Consider the following 24,101-nt stretch of genomic DNA (forward strand, 5'->3'; position numbering starts at 1 on the left):
CAAAACTGTATCCACTTTGTGGTGACAGCCTTTCTTTGGTCCGCTAAATGCCATGCTCGTTGCGGCATACGCAAAAAGCTGCTGTCATTGTGCCCTCCAACGACGGACGTTTTTCTCGTCGATGCCGAAGTCCCGCCCGGCTTGAAGGTTTGACGATACCTCTGCAGCTATCACAACTTTTAGCTTGAAAGCGGCACTGTAGTGGCATCTCCTGCTTGGTGCCATCGTGATAACACCACGCCACACACCGATGGGGCTCTTGCATTGCCCAGGGGGCGCTGCGAAAATGGTGCTAAAAAGCGCCCTCTGTCCTGAACTGGGTAGTACCAAGATCGGTCGTCTGCTTCGGATAGCACGTTTACAATATGGACCCGCCGCTTTCGGTTTTGTTGTACCATGGCTTGCAGCGCATATCGGGCGCCAAAGATTTTTTCAGGGGTGGCACGCTGCGTAAAGGCAAGAAATTATGCAACGCTGAATACGTGTACGCCGTTCAAGAAATAAGCGGCGAAGTTTTAGCACAGTGTCAATCGCAAGTGAAGCGAGTCGCGTATGAATTTCAACTTCAGGTAAGGTTTGCACGCTGCTAGATTCAGATGCACAAATGCGAGGAAAAGCTCGCTATAAATGAATTCACAGCAGCGATAAGCAGACATCATGTATACAAAACTGCTCGAGCGCACGACGGTACGTGCCGTGACGGCAACGGTCTTTCAGCATGGCGCGATGTATGAACTGCTCGAGCGCATGATCGTACGCGCCGCAACGGCAGCGGTCTTTCGACATGCCGCGAAATGGCGGGCCTCCTGCAATCTTTGTTGACTGCATGCCGCTAGAGAAGTAGTTATGCGTGCACTGTAGTAGCGGCCATCTGTCTCAATTTAGGAACTGATAAATAACTGATGCAATGCATATGAGCTCGCAGTAACGTACGTGCGAATCGCGCTGCAGCGCGAGCCCGCGCGCTGCTCGCTTGATGTAGCTTTTAATGACAGCGCTCGAACACTGATGTGCTGCAATCAATACTACCTTGCTGCGCTGCCTCAATGTGCTGGCTTAAGGTCAAGGATGAGCACATTTAACTCTCTAACTTGTGCTGCTCGTAGTGAGGTAGTGAATTGTCACCGAATCAGTCCGACCATTTGTGGTCATTTGCACACACCTGGTCACTTCGCACCAGTCGAATTGTTAATTGTCGCTGTGGCAGGGTCTCGAATCGTGAATCACCAGCCATGCCTGCTGCTATGGCGGTCTGCCGTCGAGGTGCAAAAGACCGAATTTTAGAACACAGATAATCAAGCAAGCTTCAAGACAGGCGAAGCAGTCAGCGTGGTGCGAAGTTTCGCTTACCCAGCGCGACGAACTGCAGCTATCCAGGGCGCCCGACGCTCTGCTTCGTGAGGCCTTGAAGGAAAACGGCAGAATCTGATGTTGGGATTCAGGTCTTCTTGTTCATGGCAGCCCCCGACGCAGCAGTAACGACGGTGACGCTTTTCGAGGCTGAGCTAGGTCTCTCCGGAACGTCGTCGCCGATTCCTTCTGCTTCCAGCATAACGTCTCACGGAGAGTTCGTTTTCGTTAAACTATAGGCTGCGGCTAGCTCGCAGTGCGGTCTGTGAGAAGTGACGAGCCTTTTCGTACTCACAACAGGGCTGAAAAAAAGTGTGAAAAGACGCAAAACTCGGGCTAGAAACGAGCTTCACCACAGCCAGGGCTCAATACTACCCAGTTAACGTTTCGCGCGCCGCCACCAGGCGTCGCTACTATATATATAGTAGCGCCTTGATGCGTTTCCCTTTTTGAAAACGCCGCGCCCACTACTATCCTGTCGGGAATGCTATCATGCTGATAACGCGCATCCCGTTCATTACTGGAAAGTACCGGGCTCGCAGCGTTAAAGAAAGAAAACGCATCAAGGCAGATAACGATTATTGTTGTGTGGCAGAAGGGGCACTCCAGAGGCTGTAAACTGTTCTTAGAGTTAACGCTGCGAGCCCGGTACTTTCCAGTAACGAACGGCACGCGCGTTATCAGCATGATAACATTTCCTGTCGGCAATGCTATCACGCTGATAACGCGCGTGCCGTTCGTTACTGGAAAGTACCGGGCTCGCAGCGTTAAAGAAAGGAAGCGCATCAATGCAGATGACGATTATCGTTGTGTGGCAGAAGGGGCACTCCAAAGGGTGTAAATTTGTTTAAAGGGCCCCTGAAACGGTTCGGACAAATTTTGTAGGCGCATAGGGTACAGCTTAAGTAGAACATTCGCACCACAATTTAAGTGAAGCGTTACGTATTAATGGAGTTACAAGCGATTAGAAGTTACCCTCCTCCCTAGCCATGCCTTTCCTCCTCAACTCGCTCGCCAAGCGAGCGGCGCTAAGCTCCGCCTTCACTGTTCCTGCGTCACGATGCGACGTCACATCGTCCACTTCCGGTTGTTGGAGCACGCCTCCTCCCGCGCGAGACCTCTCCGCTGGCCGCTTGGCCGTCGACCGAGAGCCATCGAAGCAGCGTGCGTTGCGAGCATTCTGTCGTAGCGCCGAAGGTGGCCGGTATTCCGGTAACCACAGGCAAGCTGGTCATTTCGGCAAATGACTGGAGGCATAAACTCAAGCTGATGAAGGAACTTCAGAGTAGACGTACGTGAGCAGCCTGATCGGTCTGCACGGTCGACACATGTTGGCGCAGCGCTTAACCAGTCAAACGAAGCGCTAATATTGCTCTAACCAAGTGTAAAACATTTTAAACATTTATAAGAACAACCTGTTGATGATTACACTCCTGCGAAAAATACACACCAGCAGCAAAGAAGAATGCACTTCGTTGCTGCTACTGTGTATGGTTGAGCTCTGTGCCACCAGGTGGCTGCACCGTGCAGACCATTCACATTTACCTTTCTGCTCATCTCATGGCTCATCCCGGCACAGTCAAGCGGCCAGACCCTGTCCCCTTGCGCTTGTGTTTGCCCTAATACCGGTCTTGCGAAACGCTATTGCGTTAGTAATCTTCCGCTGTAAAGTGACGGCCACAAACGCGCAAATCCTGGCGCCTATCGGATAGCCGCAGTCCGATGTGCAGCAGCCAGTTCGCTCGTATGCTGCCTTGCAGAGAGACACGATTTCGCAACTTCACATTTTTCCAGTCGCTACGTCTGCAGCCCACAACGCAACAAGGGTGATTCATCGTGCTCACGAAAAGACTGATCGACACTGACGGCGGAGCTCTCGTCAAAGACTGCGCACGTTGTAACACAAGCAGACGGCACTTGCTGTGTGCCGGAAGTGCTCAAGTGTACTAAAAAACTATTCTTGTGTATTCTCTTTAAGTTATTTTCTTTTTACAAAAACAAACTAACTAACATTCCAACTATTACGAGCATCATTTGTTCACCATAAAGTTGGAAAAATTATCGACTACGCGCCCTGGTCAGCCAATCAGATAGCTCGCCCATGTGACGTCATATGGGTTATTTGCATCATATGGGTAGGGGCGGCTTAAAATTCCGCCGAGCAGTGCGCTGCGATCGACAGCGATGTGCATTTTTAAAACCTTATAATAAATTACACGCTTTACGCAGAGCACTTAGATGTGTCAGTTAATGATCAGAAGGACCTACTCTAACGACTCAGTACGTTTGTAGAAAATCGCCAAAATCGTTTCAGGGTCCCTTTAATACCTGTGTCACACGGGCACATTTGGAAGGCCTTCCAGTCGACGGCCTTCGAAACGCCACAACTCTATCGACTCAAAGGAGTTGTCGCGCTGCTACACGGCACTTTTGAAAGGCCGTTGAGCGGTTCAGGTGTTTCTCGCAAAATCGTGTGGTGCTGCGGATCTTTATTTTCGTTTTCATGTCACGAAAAGTTAAACAACATTAAAACCTCTTAAAATTCCTATAATTTCTTTTGTTTGTTTATACACAAATATTTGTTTATACATCGCCATACACATGTGTTTAGTTTTCAAGTTGTTGAGTAGCGAAACTGCGGCAACGCTTGCGCCGCTCAATGAGGCCGCCGTTTTGCTGTGTGTTCGCACATGTCAAGTGGCAAAAATACATTATTGAATAATTGATAACACTCATATATAGTATTTTTAGAGCATTTTGGTTTGATGTTTTTTTCTAAACGTGAGTATGAGCACACTGTGAATGAGAGGGCATGTACGCGCTGTTTCCGCTTCCGTTGCTCAAAGGCCGTCGAGATTTCGATAGAGTTGTAACGTGCTCCGTTGACTCGATAGACTATTGACTCGACGGCCTTCGAAACGGCCCGTGTGGCAGCTCGAATTTGACCTTTGAGTCAACTGACTATCGGTTGGAAGGCCTTCCAAACGCCCGTGTGACACGGGTATAAGAGTGCATGTGGAGCGTGTGAACTCTAGAAGAAAAATGTGCAACACTTGGGGCTTATTTTGCCCACAAACAATTATCGTCATCTAATTCTTGACGTTGCACGCCTGGTAATTTCAATGAAGTTCCAGATCACGAACGGCATGCATGCAAGGCGGGATGCGCCTGTCACCGTGACACCGTTCTTGACAAGCAAACGTAAAAATTTAAACAAAGAAAACGCACGCACAACAGGTTATGATTATTGCATGTGGGACATGATGCCACAAAGTGCATGAAAGTTGATTATCAAGTTTTCTTCGCGCAGGCAAGTCTCCGTGAGTGCTGTGGAGCCATCTTGCGGGAAGGACCATACCTTCACAGAGATGGCGCCAACGATAAAAAATGCACACAACGCATCTTGCCAAGAGTACGAAACAGACGTAAACTAGTAGCAAAACTCGAAGTGTGCAGACCTGCTTTTAACGCGGCGTGATCGCTCTCTGCTGGCATCGTCGTGGAAAAACAGCCGCGGTACGTAGTCAATGTCATCAGGATCATAGCTCGGCGCTCCTGCATTGAAGACATAGGAAGTATCCATGAGACATGGGGCACCTAAATGTGTTTATGCGCGACACGCACCCTTCACAAAGTGGACAGAGCACAGCCTGTTGTGATCACTGGGTATGAAGAGATTTCCATCCGCAGTCTGGCGGCGGATAGCGACTGCCCATTGCCTGCGGCGCGCAGGGTCCCATGGCACGCGGAACATCTTGTGCCCTGATTGACTTGAACTGCTGCACTTCACCGCGCAGCAGGCAACCATTTTCCGTGGAGAAGACTGGCTGTCCGCAATACGAAATAAGCATCAGCACATGCCTTGCCTCTGCGACAAACGCAGTTCGTTAATGTGCACTTCTGCACTGTCTGCATAGAACAACGACCGTCTGTTGCAAGCAGAGCCGGAAGTGAAAGCCGACAAGACCGGAACTTGCGTGGAAAGCAGAAGGGTTGAAATCCGGGCCAGTTTGTATACGCTTTATGAGGAGAAAGTCTCACAAACATTAAAAGCTGTTGTCACAAACACACATTTATAATACTGTCGATTGCTGCACAAATTAAATTAGCGCATTTAGTAAGATAAAGAAGTTATTAAGTCGAACTTTCAAAATTGCCACACAAGCCAAAGAGGTTGAAGAAAAACTTTAAGTTTTTCCTTAACCTCCTTGACACAAGTGCCAGTCTTATGCCTTTACAGTCAGCATTTTCTATTTTAACGCTGCTTCTAAATATTTATTAGGTTTAGGATCTTGAAGGCCACGCTAGAGCCATGCAATGTGATCTATTTCACTTTTACATCACAGTGCATGGTCACCACAAGTAGAGTGCAGCATAAAGTTTCCTGCAAAAATTACATTTCTTTTTTTTTAAACTTTGTAGAGTGCAGTAGAGGGAGTAGAGTTACTACCATAAGTAATGTACGCTGGTGCGCTGCAAGTACTGCGTACTCTTGCCTCCTTGCATTTACCCTTTTACCCTGCTTCTACTATCTGTCTATAAATCCCACGCATCAACGCGTCAGTTCTCGTTTCCCAGCAGATGAGTCCCTCGACTGCCGATACGCAGTCGGTGGGCGTCACATCTGTCGTGTGTATTATGATCGTGCTCGCGGTGTTGCCGTGAAACACATCGGCGACTAATCACAGCACCATGGCGGCAGAGACCGCCGAAGGGACGGCGCCGCCCGTCGCCTCTACCGAAGATGTTGAGCTCGCCGACGTCGGCTCGCTCGTCAAGTACCTCCGTCGCGTGGTTCCAGTGCTGCTCGAAGAAGATGAGGTCCTTCAGCCGTCTCTAGAGACTGCTCTCAGCGACAAGGCTAACCTCGAAGTCCTCCGCAAGTTCATCGCTGACCCTCAGGTCAAGACACTTCTCGTGCAGCGGTCATCCAGCAAGGGTGAGAGCAAGTGGCTACCCGAATCGTAGGCGGGGCTAAGCCTAAGAGAGCCAGCGCCGCATACTCGTTGACGTGGGTTTCGGCTGTGGTACGGCTCTTGAAAGAAACACTTCGAGTGTTGGATACCTTGTTAGGCGCGTATACAGATAGTTTTCATTCATTCTTTTCGTTTGTCTCTTTGCTGGCACGCCAAGATCATGGTCAGGGTAGGCGTGCCTGTCGGGGCGATGCCGGGCCCCAGAACCGGTTATTCCGAGACGAATGAATGAAGACTTCTTTTGCTGTTTTTCCGTTTCCCGCCGTTGTGATGATTTCGGTGTCTGGGAGGAAGCGCGCGTCCGAGTCTTTGAGGTCATTAACATTTTTGCATTCGGCCTGTCATTGGGCCTGGTCGTGCCCAATGAATTCAGACTCGCGATGCACTGCAGTGAAGCCAGGTAGTTTTACGATTTGCGTTCAAGGACGTAATCGGCACTGACTGCACTGCCCGTTTCTACAATGAATAAAATGTTTTTGACGATAGTAAAAAAGCACGTAGGAATTTGTTTTCTTTCGTTGGCATGTCCTTGGCCGGAAAATGGGAAAATAAAAACGCATTTTAGGCACGCACGCACACACACACACACACACACACACACACACACACACACACATATCTATATATATATATATATATATAATGTGCGTGTGTGTGTCCGTCCGAAAGTATTTCTGGAAACGAATGATCAATGTGGCTCCTCTGTGCATTTCAGCCGATCCATTGTCCATGTTGCACTGTAATGCAGCTGGACATGCATTACAATACACAGTGCATTGTATGAAATGCAGTCTATTCATTCTGAGGCTCTAATAAATGTTCACTTAAAAGTCTAAGTACTGGCACTTGTGTGGCAATTTGGGAAGTTCGACTTTAAGACTTCTCAGTTTGTTGCATTCATTGACGGCAAGTTATAGTATGCGTCAGTAACTTTTTTTTTTTTTATTCAGCATGTGAAACTGTTACTAGTGTCTAAATTGGCAGTTAGCAAATTGCGAATGCACTGAATCTTAATGAAGGCCAAGTCCTCACACAGCTCGCTTGGAAGAGCTTCACAGTGACATCTCTAGAGGCTAATCTGATGCTAGTGCTTATGTGTAATGCCTGTATGGTTGCTAGGACAGTGTAGAAATAATAGATGATATGAATTTTTGACTCTTCGCACTTTGAATGTTCCTGTGTCTTCTCACATTAATGTCAAACGGTCCCTGAAATGGTTCAGACAAATTTTGTAGATGCGTAAGGTGTAGCTACAGTAAAACATTTGCACCACAATTTGTGTATGTCTAAGAAAGCTACGGACAATTACAAGTTACTCTCCTCCATAGCCGTGCTTTTTCTCCTCAACTCGTTCGCTGAGTGATCGGAGCTAAGCTTCGCCTTTACTGGCTCTGCGTCAAGATAGGATGTGATGTCGTCTACTTCCGGTTGTCGTGGAGTCGGCGCGCGAGGCCTCTCCAACCTCTCCGCCAGCCACTTGGAAGTTCATTCCAGGCAAGAGCTATCGAAGCAGAGTGCATTGCGAGCATTCTGTTGCAGCGCCGAGTGTGTCTGGTATTCCGGTAACCACAGGAAAGCTGGGCGTTTTGATGGATGGGTGGAGGCTTAAATTAAAGCCCCTCCATTGCTGTGAAGGAGCTTTAGCGTAGACATATGTGAGCAGCCTTATCGGTCTGCATGGTCCAGCCACCTAGTGGTGCAGGGCTTAACCAGCCAAACTGAGCTAATATTGCTGTAACCAAGTGTGAAACAGTTTAAATATTTAGAAAAACAATGTGTTCACAATTATGTTGCGGCCAAAAATTCAAACCAGAAGCAAAGTAGCACACACTTGGTTACTGCTGTATTAGTTCTGGTTGGTTGAGCTCTGAGCCACCAGGTGGCGGCACCATGCAGGCTGTTTACATTTGCGCCTCCGCCCATCTGGTAAAACGCCCCGAGCCCAGACTGCTGATGCTTGCATTTACCCAAATACCGGACACCGAAACACTATTGGGGTATATACGTAGTAATCATTCAGCATGAGGTGACGCTTAGATGCTGGTGCCGATTGGATACTGACGAGTGCTGCAGCCACTTCGCTCGCATCTTTGCCTTGCAAAGGGACAGAATGTTGCAGCTTGACATGTGTGCTTTAAAATCTGTATTATTCATTGATCGATTGATTGATTTAGTATCTCAAAGCAGCTGGACTACCAGTGATGTTGCCCCCCGTCCACTCTTGGGCAGCCTTCTGCCTTGTAGTGAGGAGAGGGAGAACTGAAGGAGGAGGTTGTGTGAGGAGGAGTTGACACATGCTGCTGGAAATTGCTTGCGACAGTACCTGATACAGCTCCGGTCACAAGAGCTATTGTGCCTTGGCGCTTTTTGGATCTGTTCTGTGGCACTTTAGAGAAGTACTGATGTGGGATTTTCGACTTAATTTTCTTTTTTGTTGGATGGAGGTCCTTGACCTCGGAATCCTAGAACATGTGTTGGCAATCCTTGGAGCAACTTAAAATAATTTACTGGCTTTTCTACAAACCAGTTTCGGTGTTGTTTTCCGAGAGGAGTGTATGTGTTGGCATGGACAAGGGGTTCACGTGGGAGCAGGACATCTTAGCACTCGCTCTGGCTCGTTCGCTCATCTGCTATGCTGCTGCTCACTGCAAGGCTCTATGTAGCAGCGTAACGCTTGGGAAGAAGGTAATGCAGGGGGAGGGAGTGGTGAATGAGAGGGTAGACACAGACTAGTGCTAGTCCATTTCTCTACCATCTTTTCCGTGTCTGTTTTATGCAGGACGTTCTTCCTAAGCAGTATGAACCCACTAGGTCCACAGCAACCTTTATTGAGCAACATAACAGACCATCGTGTGAGTGCCAAAATATGCTATGGTCCTGCTCCCTAATGACCACCTTCTACACCACTACACATACAAACCGTCTGGGAAGCGAAACTGAAACTCTTTTAGCTAGTAAAAAATTTAAGGTGCTTCGAGACTTGCCAGTACTTTTTCTATGGTTTTGACGTCCAAAACATTACTTAGTGCAAGAATGAAAGAAAGAAATGTCGGAAATGTTGCGTCAGTACTCCTTTAACGAGAAAAAAGGAACAGGAGTGGACAGAAGATACATGATTTTATAGCCAGACTTGCTTTCCTTCTCAGATGAGGAGCTCGTGGGCGAGGGTGGCGGGGACGTCGAGGAAGAGACCGTCACCTACACGATATCCAGTGAAGTTCACTTCACAAACCCCAAGATCAACAGGTGAGTAGAGGTTAACATACTATTTCTGTGGACTTAGGAATTGCTTGAGATATGAATTCTTGGACCAGTATACTTACAAATAATGCCTTACTTCATGAGCTCCTTGTGCTTATCTTTTCCTGCTTGCATTAGTATAAACATCGGAGAATGCCAATTGCCAGTAGCAGGTTATATAAAATACAAGATAATCTGATGTTCATTGCATGAGATGTCGGAGCTGCCAATTGCAGTCACCATGTTGACAAAAATGAAATTGCTGATTGCAGTTCTTGTTCGTCAAGTTTTCACAGAAAGTAGATGTCAAACTTTTTGTTGGATATGCTTTATTTAGCTGAAGGAAGAGTCGGTGACCGAATCATTTTGTAAATCTTCTTACAACATTTCACTGTAATTTCATTTTGTAGGACTCAAATATTAAACATTCATAGTAAAATATAAATAGCCATTCCTGCGGAGAAATGTTCATGCAAAGAACAAAAATTGTGATTCTAAAAAAAACAAGTGCAACAGAAAGTACAGTTTGCAACTTGAAGTACAAAAATCAGTTCGTTATGCGTGACTGAGTGTGTTGTTTTATCTTACGAAAGCGCTAAACATACCTCTATAAAATTGCACGTGATTTACATCTAGGTTGACTTAAAAGCAAATTGCAAAAGGTCCGCCAAAGCAGCCACAACTTCTGTGAACGTATGCTGCAGCTGTACATTATGAATTCTCCTATGCCTGACATTTGGCTAAATCGAATAGCGTTCAAAGACACTGAAAATCAAAACGTGAATTAACTAGGTAGAGATAATCTGTTTTCAAGGTCATCGGGCACAGATGTGATTGTGATTAGCCTTTGTAAAGTTGTCATATCAGATCCTTGTGCCATTAAACACCACACGTCATCATCCTTTGTAAATTTTGTGCTTCATTCTGAAAGTTCCTACCTGTAAATGACTTCCCGAATCTCTCCGCCTCTTTCCAGCTTGGTAATCATCAAGAAGTATGCGGTCATTGAGGCCGACAAGAAGGTTGCCGCCCAGCTGCGGGTGATGAACCTGAACGATGCCTCACCTTACGAGACGCTCCACTCGTACGTCAGCAGTGCGGTGGCGCCTTACTTCAAGTCTTACGTCAAGGAGACCGGACGAGCTGAAAGGTGAGCAGCCTGGCATCCGTCAGGTGGTTGTGAATAGCTGGCCTGGGATTGGAGTTGGGTGCGGCCTAGTTTGATGAAAACCATTCTGGATTTTATGCTGATTCCTTCCTTAAGCTAGACTCAGTATAGGAGGTGTTCCTGAAACATTACGCTCTTTCACTTGTGGCTTTAATGTGCTGGTTCGTGTGGTTGTATCTTGCCTTGTCTGGGCTCGTTGGTCGCTGCTGTTTCAGTGGCTAGGACGCTTTGCTGCAGAGCACGAGATTGAGGGTTTGATGCCTGGCCCTGGTTACCCACATTCCAATGCAAGTGGAATGAAAGAGGTGCAAAAGAGCTCCAGGTAGTCGCGAGCGATCCTGAGCTTCCACTACGGCAGCCCTCATAACATACTGTGGAAGGGTCAAACATTAAACCTGATAACTACTCGTCTTCCCTTTTTTTCTCCTTTTGTCTGGGCTCATCTGCAATTTTGCAACCAAAGCTAAAGGGATGCAGAACTCATTGCATTCTTTTTGTTAGCAATGCTCTGACATCTGCCATATATTTGTCAACAATCTGGCATGCCTGGTGTGGCACTTAGAGAATGATGCATAAAAATTTCGAGAGAAATCAAAGCGTTGCGCAGCATTTGTACAGCACAGAATTTAGTGTTTGAAGAATGGGCTTATCGGACACTCCTACGTGGTTTGTGAAACAGGGATGGAGACAAGATGGCCCCCACCGTGGAGAAGAAGATAGCAGAGCTGGAGATGGGCCTGCTGCACCTACAACAAAACATTGACATTCCGGAGATCACGCTGACTGTGCACCCACTGGTCGCATCCACCATCAAGCGCTGTGCCGAGGAGGGGCGCCGTGCCACGGCTGCCGACTTTGGGGATCGCACTGAGGACTCTAGCTTCCTTAACCAGTTACAGAATGGAGTCAACCGCTGGATACGAGAGATCCAGAAGGTGCGTGTGTGTGCATGTCTCTGTTGTAGGTGGCTAAAATTGCATTAGTATAGGTTGTGTGCATAAGGCTTGGTTGCTTTCTGCCCTGGGGAAGCAAGATTCACAGTGCGAATTGCGGTAACTTTTAGTAGAACATGAGTGACATAAAGCTGAAATGCGTACATGCAGAGGTAATAGAAGTTGCAGAAGTTGCAGAAGTTGCAAAAGTTGCTTTGGGAAAAAGAAAAAATAAAGTTGCTCTAGTGAAAAAGAATACATGTGAACAGCCATTTACTTCATTAGCTGAGAGTGCCCCCATTTGTGTTGTGCATAATGAAAATTGGATTAGCATGAAATTCTGGCCAAATTATGGCTATTTGTTGTGGCATGTTCATGCTTAAGCATCTTTGCTTCACAACGTGGTACTACCGTATTTACTTGATTGTAATGCGAGTTTTTCTTTTTTCATTATTTTTTTTGCTTGAACTCAACCCTTGTCTTACAATCGAATAATGGCAGAATTAGAAATTTTAAAACAAATATCTTAATTCTGCGGGCTTTAATGTTACATTGGCAACCCATACCTTTAAGTCTCGATCCAATTCGTAGACAAGTCTACCGAAGTCAAGTTGTTTTTAGAGCGCAGCGAAAGATGAAAGCGAACGCATAGCACAGTGAGGGATGAAAGATGCAAAGAGGAAAATAGAAAGGGGGGTGCACCATAACCATGAGATGAAAAGTGGATGAGGGTATGGCAAAACTGAGAAGAAAAATGTATTGTGGAAACGATGGCTACGAAATGACAACAGAGTAGCGCGTGTCGTCTGGGAGGTCTGTCGGCAGCTGCTGCTGTAAATTGCACCCACGCGTCACCCAAGCGTCACCCAAGCGCTGGCTCTTGTGGTCTCCAGATTAGTGAAGCAGTCATGCCATACTTCTCTCCATTTGCAATGTGCCGCATTAGACAGATTGTCCGCGCCAGCCAATATGTCACGAAATGAAAACACGTATGGAGCTGTGCTCAAATTTCGCATTTAAAAGGATCGTAATCATCGGTGAATTTTTTCGCTAAAATCGACGCCATTTTTGCTGTACTTGTGACGGGTGTTACGGTTATGCTGCTGCAGTACCCCATGGTCTTTTGCACTTCAGCTCTGCTTATTTGTGACGTTATGGTGATGTAGCGCATTCAGTATGATGCCCGCTTTGAGAGACAAGTAATTTTCTTGGCTGAGAAAGAGGGAAACTCAGCCGTGGCTCGGCAGCTTGACGTAAACGATTTGTGGATGGCAGGACCAGTGGGAGGCCCTCTTTAACCCTTTGAGGGTCGAATTATTTTGAAAAAAACTTTCCCAGGTGGTCAAATTACTTTATTGTGTATCTTGAATGTACAAAATGTATAAAGTTGGGAATAAATAGTAAACAAATTTTTGGAACAGTATTTTGGTGTCGGCATCACTCAGAACTGCAAAATGTTCAATAGTATTTCAGAGTGTGGTACTCCTTGAAACACGGTTCTACGCACAGTGCCTTATCGCAGTCTGCACACCTAAAATGCATGTCTGTTCTCCTCTTGGAGCAACGAGTTGTGTTGGCGCACACATGACATCTTCTCTGCTGTGCTGCCTTGGGCAGAGGTCTGAGGCACCCTCTCGCATAAGCGCATTGCCGCAGAGAGCGAGAATACCTCGTGAGCGGTGGTGATAAACAAGCTATGCAAATCGAGATAGAAATCAACTTCCGTTGCCCCTGTAAGAGCGTGCCGTCAAAGAGTAAATCACGCTTCATGCGCCTTCGTTGCGATCACGCGGCGGAACTGAAACCGCAAAAGCGCATTGCCGCTGACAGCGAGAATACCTCGCGAGCGGCACTGATAAACAAGCTAAGAGCAGCGCTATTTGAAATAGAAATCAACTTCCAACGCCTCTGCAAGAGAGTGCCGACAAAGAGAAAAATGATGTCTCAGGGGCCTCCGTTGCGATCACGCGGCGAAACTGAAACCGCAATAGGGGTGTTGCCGCAGTCTGCGCGACGGGCTGAAGCTAGAATTCAGTTCTGTTTATCTCCCCAAGAAGGTATCACAAATTTCAAACGCTTCTTGCAAGTCCTAAGAGGTGGCAGCATTTCCCAGTGAGCATGTATCGTCATTATAGTGCGAAATTTCAAACTGAGGGTCGAAACCGTACCCGTACGGCAAAGACCTTGCGGTACAGAAAACCTCCGCCGTACATGTACGGCAAAAACCTTGAAAGGGCTAAATGCGAGGCTGGTTGGAAGTGTTGTGCTCTGTGAACCTTGTAGTGGCCTGCTAAGGTCTCCGAATTAAGTGATTGCGTGGCCTCTTAAGAAGTACTCAATTTCAAACAAGCTCGAAGATGACGTGACTGCCTGTGATCACTTATGGAGATAGTTTCGCTTTCGCGAGACTCCGCTCCTCCCGGCACCGAATGCCTCGAAGTATACAGACGATAGTGCTTTTGGCACTGATAACGAGCTTTTCACAGCACCAAAAACGTTTGGAGACACTTTTGTTGCCCAGTCATGAAAAATTTCACAAATGTGAAGCCATCTTCGAAAGGGATCGCCCAAGAATATCGCCCAAGGAATGTCTCCACCTCAAATGATGACGATAAGTAAAGAGAACTTGTTTCTGAATTGGGATTTCTGTAATAAAGGTATCATTTCTCCTTCCGTTCATCTCACATTACATTCATGGTTCCCTTTATGTACATATTCTTAATTTTTTCTTCCTCGTGGCAGGAAAGCAGACCCTCGCATTGCAATCGCAGTCACGCTACATTTGAGTGAATATGGTACCTACTAACCCAGCCTGTTTGGCCATTTGCGGTCTCGCTTTCGATAAAATGTGTTCCTTACTTCTGCGCTACTGGTGCATTTGTGTTCTCTCTCCTTCTTTCAGTTCGTGAGTGTTCATTTTAGAAACCCCATCATGCCTGTTGTGTTGCTCTTTACGATACATCTTTTTCCCAATCGTGCAACAGGTGACCAAGCTGGACCGGGACCCGTCGTCCGGCACGGCCCTGCAGGAGATCAGCTTCTGGCTCAACCTGGAGCGGGCCCTGCTGCGCATCCAGGAGAAGCGCGAGAGCCTTGAGGTGGCCCTCACCCTGGACCTGCTGAAGAAGGGCAAGCGTTTCCACGCCACGGTCAGCTTCGACACGGACACGGGCCTCAAGCAGGCGCTGGCCACCGTCAACGACTACAACCCCCTGATGAAAGACTTCCCCCTCAATGACCTTCTGGCAGCCACCGACCTTGACCGCATACGGCTTGCCCTGCACGGCATCTTCTCGCACCTGCGCAAGATCCGCTCTACCAAGTACCCGATCCAGAGGGCGCTACGCCTGGTCGAGGCCATCTCACGGGACCTCATGTCCCAGATGCTTAAGGTGAAGAATCTGTTTTGTGCTGTCCACTGAGTGCTCTGTTAACTTGAATCAAAGGAGTTCTCTTGTGTTTGTGCTTCCGTCTTGCGCTCCTGTTGCGTTAAGTGTGATGGGTGCTGTACGTTGACACGTGGATGGCCACGCCCAACTCACGAGATGCAGTTTTCCCCTTTGCTTGTCTATTCATAATGTAAAGCTAACTTTCCTGTCATGCAGTTTGCCCAAACTAATCGCGACATGGTAATTTTTTGCAAACAGCGTGTACAAACACAGTTAATTGGCATGGAAAACGTAGACGTGCTCATGATGAAAACATGCGCAAGAAACAAGCCCCGTCACGTGCAGCTGGCACTGCGTGTTCACTTAAACCACGATCAGTGCTAATATTGGTTGGACAGCACTGGCTATGAAGAGGGTCTTCAGATGTTGTTGTCAGTGTTGCGTTTAATCACCATATTTCCTTGTTCATAAGCAGCATCAAAACTTGAGTAAGAGAGAATTGTATGTTTAGATTATGCGGATGGGGTGAAAATGCGGTCAGTCTAGATCCGGGTGTTACATGGAGGCAGTTGTGTTACTTGAAAATATATTGCCTTCAGATCGGCTTCATGGCAATGCACACTTTATTGCCACGAAGCCACCTGTAGAAGCATAACTGCCATTGCTGCGCTGCCCCAACTAGAGGCACAATTCACATACAGTCGACTTCCATCAATTCGAACCTAAAAGGATCAATTAAATTGATTGAATTATCTGGCAGGTCCCAAATTATTCAAAAACGCTGTAGTTTTGTCTTCGCAATGCAGGTGCAATTTTCTAACCCATTTCCTGGGAAAAAGATTGCACATCATATTCATGTAAGTACAGTAATCGAGCGTGTCCATATAACCGGTTGGCGATTTCAAATCCTCTCTAAGTTGCCACAAACCTGCAAAACTTATATGGGAAGCAAAAATGAAAGTGAATGAAGGGGATGAATGGGTATACAAGTGGTACCGACTTGTTTACATAAAGGTTTTCCTATTGTAGGCAGTTACTTGCACACATCACAGGCACATCAATTTTTTTTCCCTCTAATTGTGTATGTGGTTTATACACGGGGCTCGGTTGTACGTGTGGAAATATAGTGTGTAGGTAATTGAGGATCGTCTCGTGGCCCAAAACGTTCGAGGGCTGCGTCTGCCAAACCTGCCGGACAGTGAAACACGCGCCGACTTTCCTGTTCCAGGTGCTGGGCACGCGGCGACTGATGCACGCACCTTTCGACCACTTCGAGTCGGTGATGAGCGCCTGCCTGGAGGTGTTCAACGCATGGGACGAAGAGTACGACAAGCTGCAGTCGCTGCTGCGTGACATCGTCAAGAAGAAGCGCGACGAGCACATCAAGACCGTGTGGCGCGTGACACCCGCCCACAAGCGCCTGCAGGCCCGCATGGAGCAGATGCGCAAGTGCGTGCTATCTTTTATTATTTATCTTCCCGTCAAAGATATTAGTTCACGTTGCTTTGTCAGCGTCATAGTTATCGTGCTCATCACCGCTAGCTGTACGAGCACCAATGAAACGCGGTCACTCTGACAGTCATTTCCGAGATGCAGGTGTCCCTCGGGAGATTTTGCGGCGACTTGCGTTCCTCGACAGCGTGCACGTGAGGTTGAAAATGAAAATTTGGGCCGTGCCGAGTAACGTGCGCAGTAACTGTGTGAACGTGGTGTCGGTATCTTTGTCGTCAAAATAAGTAAAATGTCTGCTGCATGTCGGTTGCCCTTAGATGCGTGCGGCTCTTACGCAAATTTATACGGTAAGAATCTTCCTTCGTGTAACTTATACTTCCCTATCGCTAATTATGCTTCGCCTTTCCAACGAGACTGCAGCCTCTATTTTTCTTTTTTTTACTGTGAGTTCGTGTGTAAGTGCTGCTGTGCATGACTGCTGTTGATTCTGATTTCAAGTAAATCCCACTTGGCCTCATTCAGTTACTGAGTGAAATAGAGATGTTCATGACCTCTGCATGCAAGTGGCGATGTTTAATTCCATCCTTAGTAAATGCTCTAAATTTTTTGAAGAGCTTTTTTTTTTCATGAGTTGTTTTAGCGTTGTTTAGTGTAAAGAGACGCAATGATGAGACATATCATTCACATCCATTTCACATGCCATTGATAAGAGACTTTGCAGAAGGAGTCACTGAAGTCTGCAGGTTTTTTTCGAGGGCAAAAGAAAGCACGCAAAGCAATTTGAAGTGAGGTGAATGTAGAGCAACATATTCATCCTCTAAGCATAAGCTGTCCATGCCATTAGAAATAATTATTAGTTGGCTACCTCCTTCACTTTAAGAAATCTAATAAACATTGTACTGTGTATATATTTAAATATATTGACTGTGCATAGTGTTCACAGTGGAAATTAAAAATATATATATGTTGAAGTGAAATAATATGGATGGGGTAGCCACTGCTGGTGTTTTTAATGCACTTGTCCTCCTGTTGGTCAGGATTTGCAGAAACAATTTGAAGGTATGAATTAAAAGCCATGCACGTCCACGCCAACAGTGATGCAGTAAGTTATTAGCCACAGTAAAATTTTAAGTGAAAAGCTAGAGGCCACTTAAAAGAAACTTCAAATGATGTGGGTAACAGAAGTCTGGTAATGACAATGTAATAGTTGTGTGGAAACCCGCAAGGTGGAGACAAGTAATTGATAAAGGGAAAATGAGACAATCGCCCAAACGTAACTAAGGGCTACAGAGGAAACCCGTACTGGTTCCTAGAAAGAAAAACTTCGCAGTTGAAGAAAAATTTGTTCTGGTTAGGGTAACGGCACATTGGGAGGAAAGGGGAGTCTGTGCTCCCTCTGGAAAAATTTGGAGGGGGCTTGGGCCCCACAGCCACCCTGTTGTCTGTGCCTGTGGTCTGCTGCTTGTTTTGTGCGTGTCTGTATCTTTAACCCTTAAGGTACCCTTACTCGGTTACATTTTTTTTTTTTTGTCACAAGTGCCAAGGACGAGTCCGTCTTGTCCAAGTGTTCTGCCGTTCTTTGAGCGCAGCAACGGGCTGGGCTTGTGAAATCCAATTTGTCGTTCTGTGACAAACCTCTTTAGCTGCTAGGGGGGACCTACAGACTGTCTGTCTACATTTGTCAGGTAGAGATTTTGAAAATGGCAGCTGCCAGTCGCTTGTTGCTGGGCCCGCCGCAAAAACGTGGCCTTCATTTGATTTGAGTTGTCAAGCTCCGAAGATAATTTGCTTCTGCATGAAAGCATTGAGGGTGGAGGCACTGGTCTCTGTGCTACACACACATATGAACGACTCTGATTTCACCGGCTATGACAATAGTTTTGATACTTGCCAAGGTTGACGACTAGGTGTGTTGGTATAGCATATTAGAGGTTGGGTTGCGCAACATTTGACGAGAGTTTTGATACAGTGTGGCAGTGGACACAAGAGATGGATAGAAGGTTCTTCCAGTGCCATCTGGTTTTACATTTGTGTATTTCTGAGACAAGTTGGAGTTTCCTCCCCCCATGTCATGTAATTTCAAATCTGCAAAATATTTGCTATTCAGATGTGCATATAAAAAGAAATGTCATTTTCTATTCGAACGCTTTGGATTTCTTGCTGCTACTTAAGGGTCAGGTCGTTCTATAGAAGCCTGTACTATGCTAATTTGGACCGGTTGATTACTTAGGCAATAAAATAAAGAAGCACTTTTTGACAGGATACACAAAGTCGATGCACTTGGTGATGCATGTGTTTGGATTTCACCCAAGAGTGAACATCACGTTTGCTAATCATGTCCCTTGACTATAACCTGCTTTATGTTGTGTCAAGAACTACCGATTGCTTGATTGCATTTTCCTTGATTCGGTATTTCTACTTTCAGTATCGTATTATATTTTGCATAACTGCTGCTGCTCATGAAAACGCACGTTTCCTAGAGCTTTCTTTGAGATAGCCCTTGGTAAATTTTCTAGAATAACTTAATGGTTCAAGAACCCTTGTTTGGTTCCCATAGTGCTTGTGAAACTTTCTTTAGCCTCAATTTTTGTGAAGACAGACTTCCTCAATGTTTTCATCGAGAGATGCTGCACAGTTGATGGATGAAAAAGAAAAGCCAGGAAAAGAATTGTCGGAAAAAATGCCACCAGAACTGTGGGATATGAAGACATGTAGTTCTCTCTTTTTTTTTTCCCACCATGATCGTTTAAAGGACGAAATTGTACGAGCTTCCTGGTTTACCTCTTCTCCGTGCAGTGTGCGATCGGAGCAAGGAAAGTCATTCTGTGTTTAATATGTATCAGGGAATGCTTGTCTTCTAGACAGTGACGCACTGCGTCTACCAGTTATCTGGGAGCAGCTTACGAATGACTTGAGACGCTACTTTAGCTCCGTCCTCTAAGTGGAAATTTTTTGCTGCACTGATTGCTGGAATGCCGTTCTCCGTTGGAACAGGTTCCGCCGCCAGCATGAGCAGCTGCGCACTGTCATTGTGCGCGTGCTGCGACCCGTTGCTGCGCCGCGCACAGTTCAGAGCAGCGCCACCACCACGCCCGACACTGACCAGCCAGAGCTGCCAGAGGCTGCTGTGCTCGACTCGGCCGACAGCAGTGCTATTGAGGTGAGAGGCTGGAGTGTACACTCGAACCACATTGGAATGAAGTCGTGCTCAATGCGAAAGTACTTTCATTATATTCGATATTCGTTAAAAGTATGCCTGCTGATATCGGCAAAAAAAACCATCACGATTAGGTCTTGCAAAGGAGACGGAAGCATGATACTCTGATCATCGCATGGTTAACGATTCGTGAGTAGAGTAGAAATGTGAAGGTGCCCTTTGCATGGTTGTTAGTACACAACTGGCTATCACATGGGATTAGTATGTTTGGTTGCCGACTGTGGGGCTGGTGGAGTTTAAAAGTCAACATTAAAAAGAACTGCGTGGCAAGCCTGACTTCAGGAAACCAGCTGCCATGCTGCAACACATGTTAGACTTCTACCCATTTTTCTTGCTAAGAAATCAGATGCGTGTTAGATTTATATCTTGTTTAAGAGCTTCAGCGACATTTTTACACCATTTTTCGGCTTTGGATACTAAGAAGGTGGGCTCACTTTGTATTCGGGGGAGTGTTAAAATCAATCAGACACTGCAAAGTGAATCAGCTATGTGTTTGAGTGATTTTGGTGTTTTTTTTTTGCATCTTATATAACTTGACCTCGTGGATAATTTGATCAATTTTGTCAGTCCCATCAGAGTCGAAAAAACAGAATTTGACTGTATTTTCTCAGATCTTGCGCTTTCGTTTTGTTGTGGCAGTAGAATGTTCATTGAAATGAAGCATGGCCAACCACATTGTAGAATTACTTTGTCATATCCTATAATTTCTTACCCAATTGAACCTGTAATAAACCAGACGGCTAAAACAAATTATTGGATATAACGAAGTAAATATAAAGTGTTTCTTGCCAATATCGGCATTTAAAGAGTACCATGTTTACCTGAATCTAACATGCAGCTTATGTTTCTTTGTGTGCCTCATACTCATATTGTGGTTTTGGCACGTAAAACCCTAGATTGTAAATTTTTTTCTTTCTTGTTTAAGAAAATGGGTTCACAAATCGCTCATGTGCTAATCGGGATGCGAAACCAGAGCTATATCCATGCTGCTGGCAACAGCTGTCAGACGCAGCGTCATCGCCATTACAAGATGGTGACAGAGCATGTGCTTGTGAAGGTTATTGTGGGTTTATCTTGTGCTTGATATCTGTGGCCACTGAAGCACAAAGAGCAATGACGTGCCACTTTTATTATGAAAGTTCATTTTAAAAGTAAGTTTTTTTTTTCTTCGGTGAAAATAAATTTTGCACGTCTTGATTTTCCTCATTGTGGAATTGGGGGTCGTGCTTTATTTTTCTTTGATAAATCAGGGGCGCGTTACATTCAGGTGCACACTTATTTTCTTACTTGGAACCAGTGAAAATTGGGTGCTCATAAGATTTAGGGGTGCTTCAGAATTGGCTAAATATTATGTATGCTTAATAAGAAGAGCTAACTGCTGGGCTAGTTGGTGATCTTGCATACTGAAAAGATTTTGCGCCAAAAAACAACACACACAAGAAAGACGACGACACCACCACCGTCTTTCTTGTGTGCGTTGTTTTTTGGCGCAAAATCTTTTCAGTATGCTTAATAAGAAATAGCAAAAATAATGAAGACCTTTTCGTGTGGGATGTGACTTCACTAAAACGAGGTTTGATTATATCTGCATTTGTTATATGGAGGTTTGATTGTACCAAATGGCAAGAGCTCTTTGCTTTGGAGCGTGCAGTACGTGTTTTTGAAAACTAGTGTCGTCACGTCGTTGGTGACTGCAACACCTCGTCTGCCCTGTAAGGTCTACACGTGTGCTGGCAATGGCAAAACCACTACATTGAAAAGTGCCCAACGTACACGCATAGAAAATGTGCTGTTATTTAGCTTTCTAAGCCATGTGCTGGTCACATGTTCAGGTCCCCCCATCTACTGCGGTGATTGTTCCATGGACGATCCTCACTACTTTGAGAATGATAACTATTTGGGGCACTAGCAGAAAAAAATGTTGCATAATTGAGATGTTCTTTCCTGTCCGGTCGTTTCCTTACTTGTCGAGTCTCTTCCACCCCGAGTAGTATGAACCAGCTAGCCCAGCAACAAGTAGTAATCTGTTATAAGTGAGATGCTCTGTTCCTGTCAACAGGCTATTTGTGGGGAGCATGCGGCAGTACCTATGTCAGTGCCATGCCTGTATTCGATAGATCGGTTGCGCACAGTGGCGCAGTGTTCATGGCATGCGAGTGCAACACAAGCGTGCAGAGAACATTTCACGGATAGCGAACATTGGTGCCCATGAGGTTACACCACGGCTAGTGGAGCATTATTCCGGTAGTCCATCTCATGTGCAGTTATGTACCCGCTGTGGTTGCTTAGTTGCTATGGTGTTGGGCTGCTAAGCACAAGGTCGCGGGATTGAATCCCGGCCACGGCAGGCCGCATTTAGATGGGGGCAAAATGCGAAAACACACGTGGGCACTTAGATTTATGTGCGCATTAGACAACCTCAGGTGGTCCAAATTTCTGGAGTCACCTACTACGGTGTGCCTCATTACCAGATCATGGTTTTGGCACGTAAAACCCTATAATTTCGTTTAATGAGCAATTCAGTGTCGATTGTGTTTTTCTAAAAGCAAAGTGTGAGCTAGAGTAGAGTAAAAACGGCAGCAGTACCTGCTTCAGTGGAAATGTTCTTGCCGTGCGGGCACAAGTACATTGAAGATGTTTCTCCGCCCAGGAGGTGAACTTGGCATATGAGAACGTCAAGGAAGTTGATGGCCTGGACATTTCCAAGGAAGGAACAGAAGCCTGGGATGCAGCTGTCAAGAGGTGATAGTTTGACGATTATAGCTACATTTTCTTGCTGCATCTCACCTTCTCGCTAAGGCTCTTTCTTCTTACTTTGTTATATTTGTTTGTTTTTGCAATTGTTTTGCATCCTTAACTTCAGATGGCAAATGTATGACGGCTTACATTTACTGTTCGCATATCCTAACCCAGGTATGAGGAGCGCATCGACCGAGTGGAAGCCCGAATCACCGGCCGGCTGCGGGATCAGCTGGGCACGGCCAAGAATGCCAACGAGATGTTCCGCATCTTCTCGCGCTTCAACGCACTGTTTGTGCGGCCACACATTCGGGGTGCCATTCGTGAGTACCAGACGCAACTCATGCAACGCGTCAAGGACGACATCGAGGCCCTGCACGAAAAGTTCAAGGTGCAGTACACCCAGAGCAAGGCGTGCCTCATGAGCAAGGAACGGGACCTGCCCCCCGTCGCCGGATCCATCATCTGGGCCAAACAGGTGGGCTGGGGAGCCGCTCAGAATCAAGCCGGTGTTGCAAATGTGCGATTACTACTAGCTTAAAGGGGCCCTGAACCAACCCTTGGGCTTGGCGAAATAACTATCCATCTGGTCCGCTGGTAGCACACGCTGTTGTGAATCTCGGCCAAGTTCTGCTGTCGTATGCGGTCCGTGGAGCTCGCTAGCGGAGCGTGAAGTCGCCTTTCTTTCAAACGCTCTCATTTCAAAAACCCCATGATCCTTGCTCTTTTCTGTGTGCTCTGTTTCGTCATAAAGCACACTCCAATATGTGGTCACTGCGCTCGGCTACACCGCGTTCCGCTGCGAGGTGCTGCCACGAGTCCAGTAGCTAAGCGCAATGCGGCTCTCTGAGGACAGCTGCGTTTGGCTTACGTTTAGCACGGCATAGGCATCAAATCGCAAATTTGAACTGCACGCCACCGTTACGTCTCTGCCGTAGCCTTCGCGGTGTAAGGCATTGGAGGAGGAAGGGGAGCACACCTAAGGCCATGTTTGATTGCCAATAAGTCCACTTCTGCTGAACGCATTGAAGTACTTTTTGCGGCAAATCATAAGAAGCCAACAAACATTGACACTAAGGACAACATAGGGGAAATTACTTGTGCTTAATAAATGAAATAAAGAAACGAAGAATTAATGGAAATTAAAGTGGATGAAAAAACAACTTGCCGCAGGTGGGAAATGCGAAGGTTGTGGGTTCGTTTCCCACCTGCGGCAAGTTGTTTTTTCATCCACTTTAATTTCTAATAATTCTTCGTTTTTTTATTTCATTTATTAAGCACAAGTAATTTCCCCTATGTTGTCCTTGGTGTCAATGTTTGTTGGCTTCTTACGATATGACTAATAAAATCGGGACCCTCGCTTAACCCCTTTTCTTCTCGTTTTTTGCGGCAAAGTGGTTCTGAAATAGCCTATCTTCACTTCAAATGTCTTTCTCCACTTCGATAAAAAGTGGTTCGGGGCCCCTTTAACATACTTTCATGCACATAACTTTCACATGGCTGCAACCCAATAGATATGTACAAAGCCTGCAAAGTGCTCTTCTCACACTTGACCTAACCTAACCCCGCTGCTCTCAGTGCCTCGTCTTGTCAAAGCTTTCAAAACTTGGCTCTCAGCTTCAATAAAGCCCCTAGCAG

The 24,101-nt window shown here is 46.2% G+C and overlaps 2 protein-coding genes across 4 annotated transcripts in view; one reads left to right on the plus strand and one right to left on the minus strand.

Moving 5' to 3' along the window:
- Nucleotides 1-5,298, minus strand: part of LOC135912686 (uncharacterized) — a 41,840-nt gene extending 36,542 nt beyond the window's left edge. The window contains exons 1-2 of the mRNA XM_065445200.1: nucleotides 4,975-5,298; nucleotides 4,809-4,905 (exon numbers count right to left, since the gene is read on the minus strand). Of these exons, the coding sequence (XP_065301272.1) occupies nucleotides 4,809-4,905; nucleotides 4,975-5,158 (281 nt within the window). The 5' untranslated portion in view covers nucleotides 5,159-5,298. The remainder of the gene's footprint in view (nucleotides 1-4,808; nucleotides 4,906-4,974) is intronic.
- Nucleotides 5,299-5,903: 605 nt separating this feature from the next.
- Dhc64C (dynein heavy chain, cytoplasmic) overlaps nucleotides 5,904-24,101 on the plus strand; it is a 119,857-nt gene continuing 101,659 nt past the window's right edge. For all 3 annotated transcript variants that reach the window (XM_065445201.1, XM_065445202.1, XM_065445203.1), the window contains exons 1-9: nucleotides 5,904-6,289; nucleotides 9,473-9,572; nucleotides 10,543-10,716; nucleotides 11,414-11,669; nucleotides 14,651-15,058; nucleotides 16,284-16,504; nucleotides 19,502-19,667; nucleotides 22,375-22,466; nucleotides 22,638-22,941. In XM_065445201.1, coding sequence (XP_065301273.1) covers nucleotides 6,043-6,289; nucleotides 9,473-9,572; nucleotides 10,543-10,716; nucleotides 11,414-11,669; nucleotides 14,651-15,058; nucleotides 16,284-16,504; nucleotides 19,502-19,667; nucleotides 22,375-22,466; nucleotides 22,638-22,941 — 1,968 coding nt within the window. In that variant the 5' untranslated portion in view covers nucleotides 5,904-6,042. The remainder of the gene's footprint in view (nucleotides 6,290-9,472; nucleotides 9,573-10,542; nucleotides 10,717-11,413; nucleotides 11,670-14,650; nucleotides 15,059-16,283; nucleotides 16,505-19,501; nucleotides 19,668-22,374; nucleotides 22,467-22,637; nucleotides 22,942-24,101) is intronic.

The sequence above is a fragment of the Dermacentor albipictus genome, chromosome 7 (genome assembly GCF_038994185.2).
Source record: "Dermacentor albipictus isolate Rhodes 1998 colony chromosome 7, USDA_Dalb.pri_finalv2, whole genome shotgun sequence".
Lineage (NCBI taxonomy): Eukaryota > Metazoa > Arthropoda > Arachnida > Ixodida > Ixodidae > Dermacentor > Dermacentor albipictus.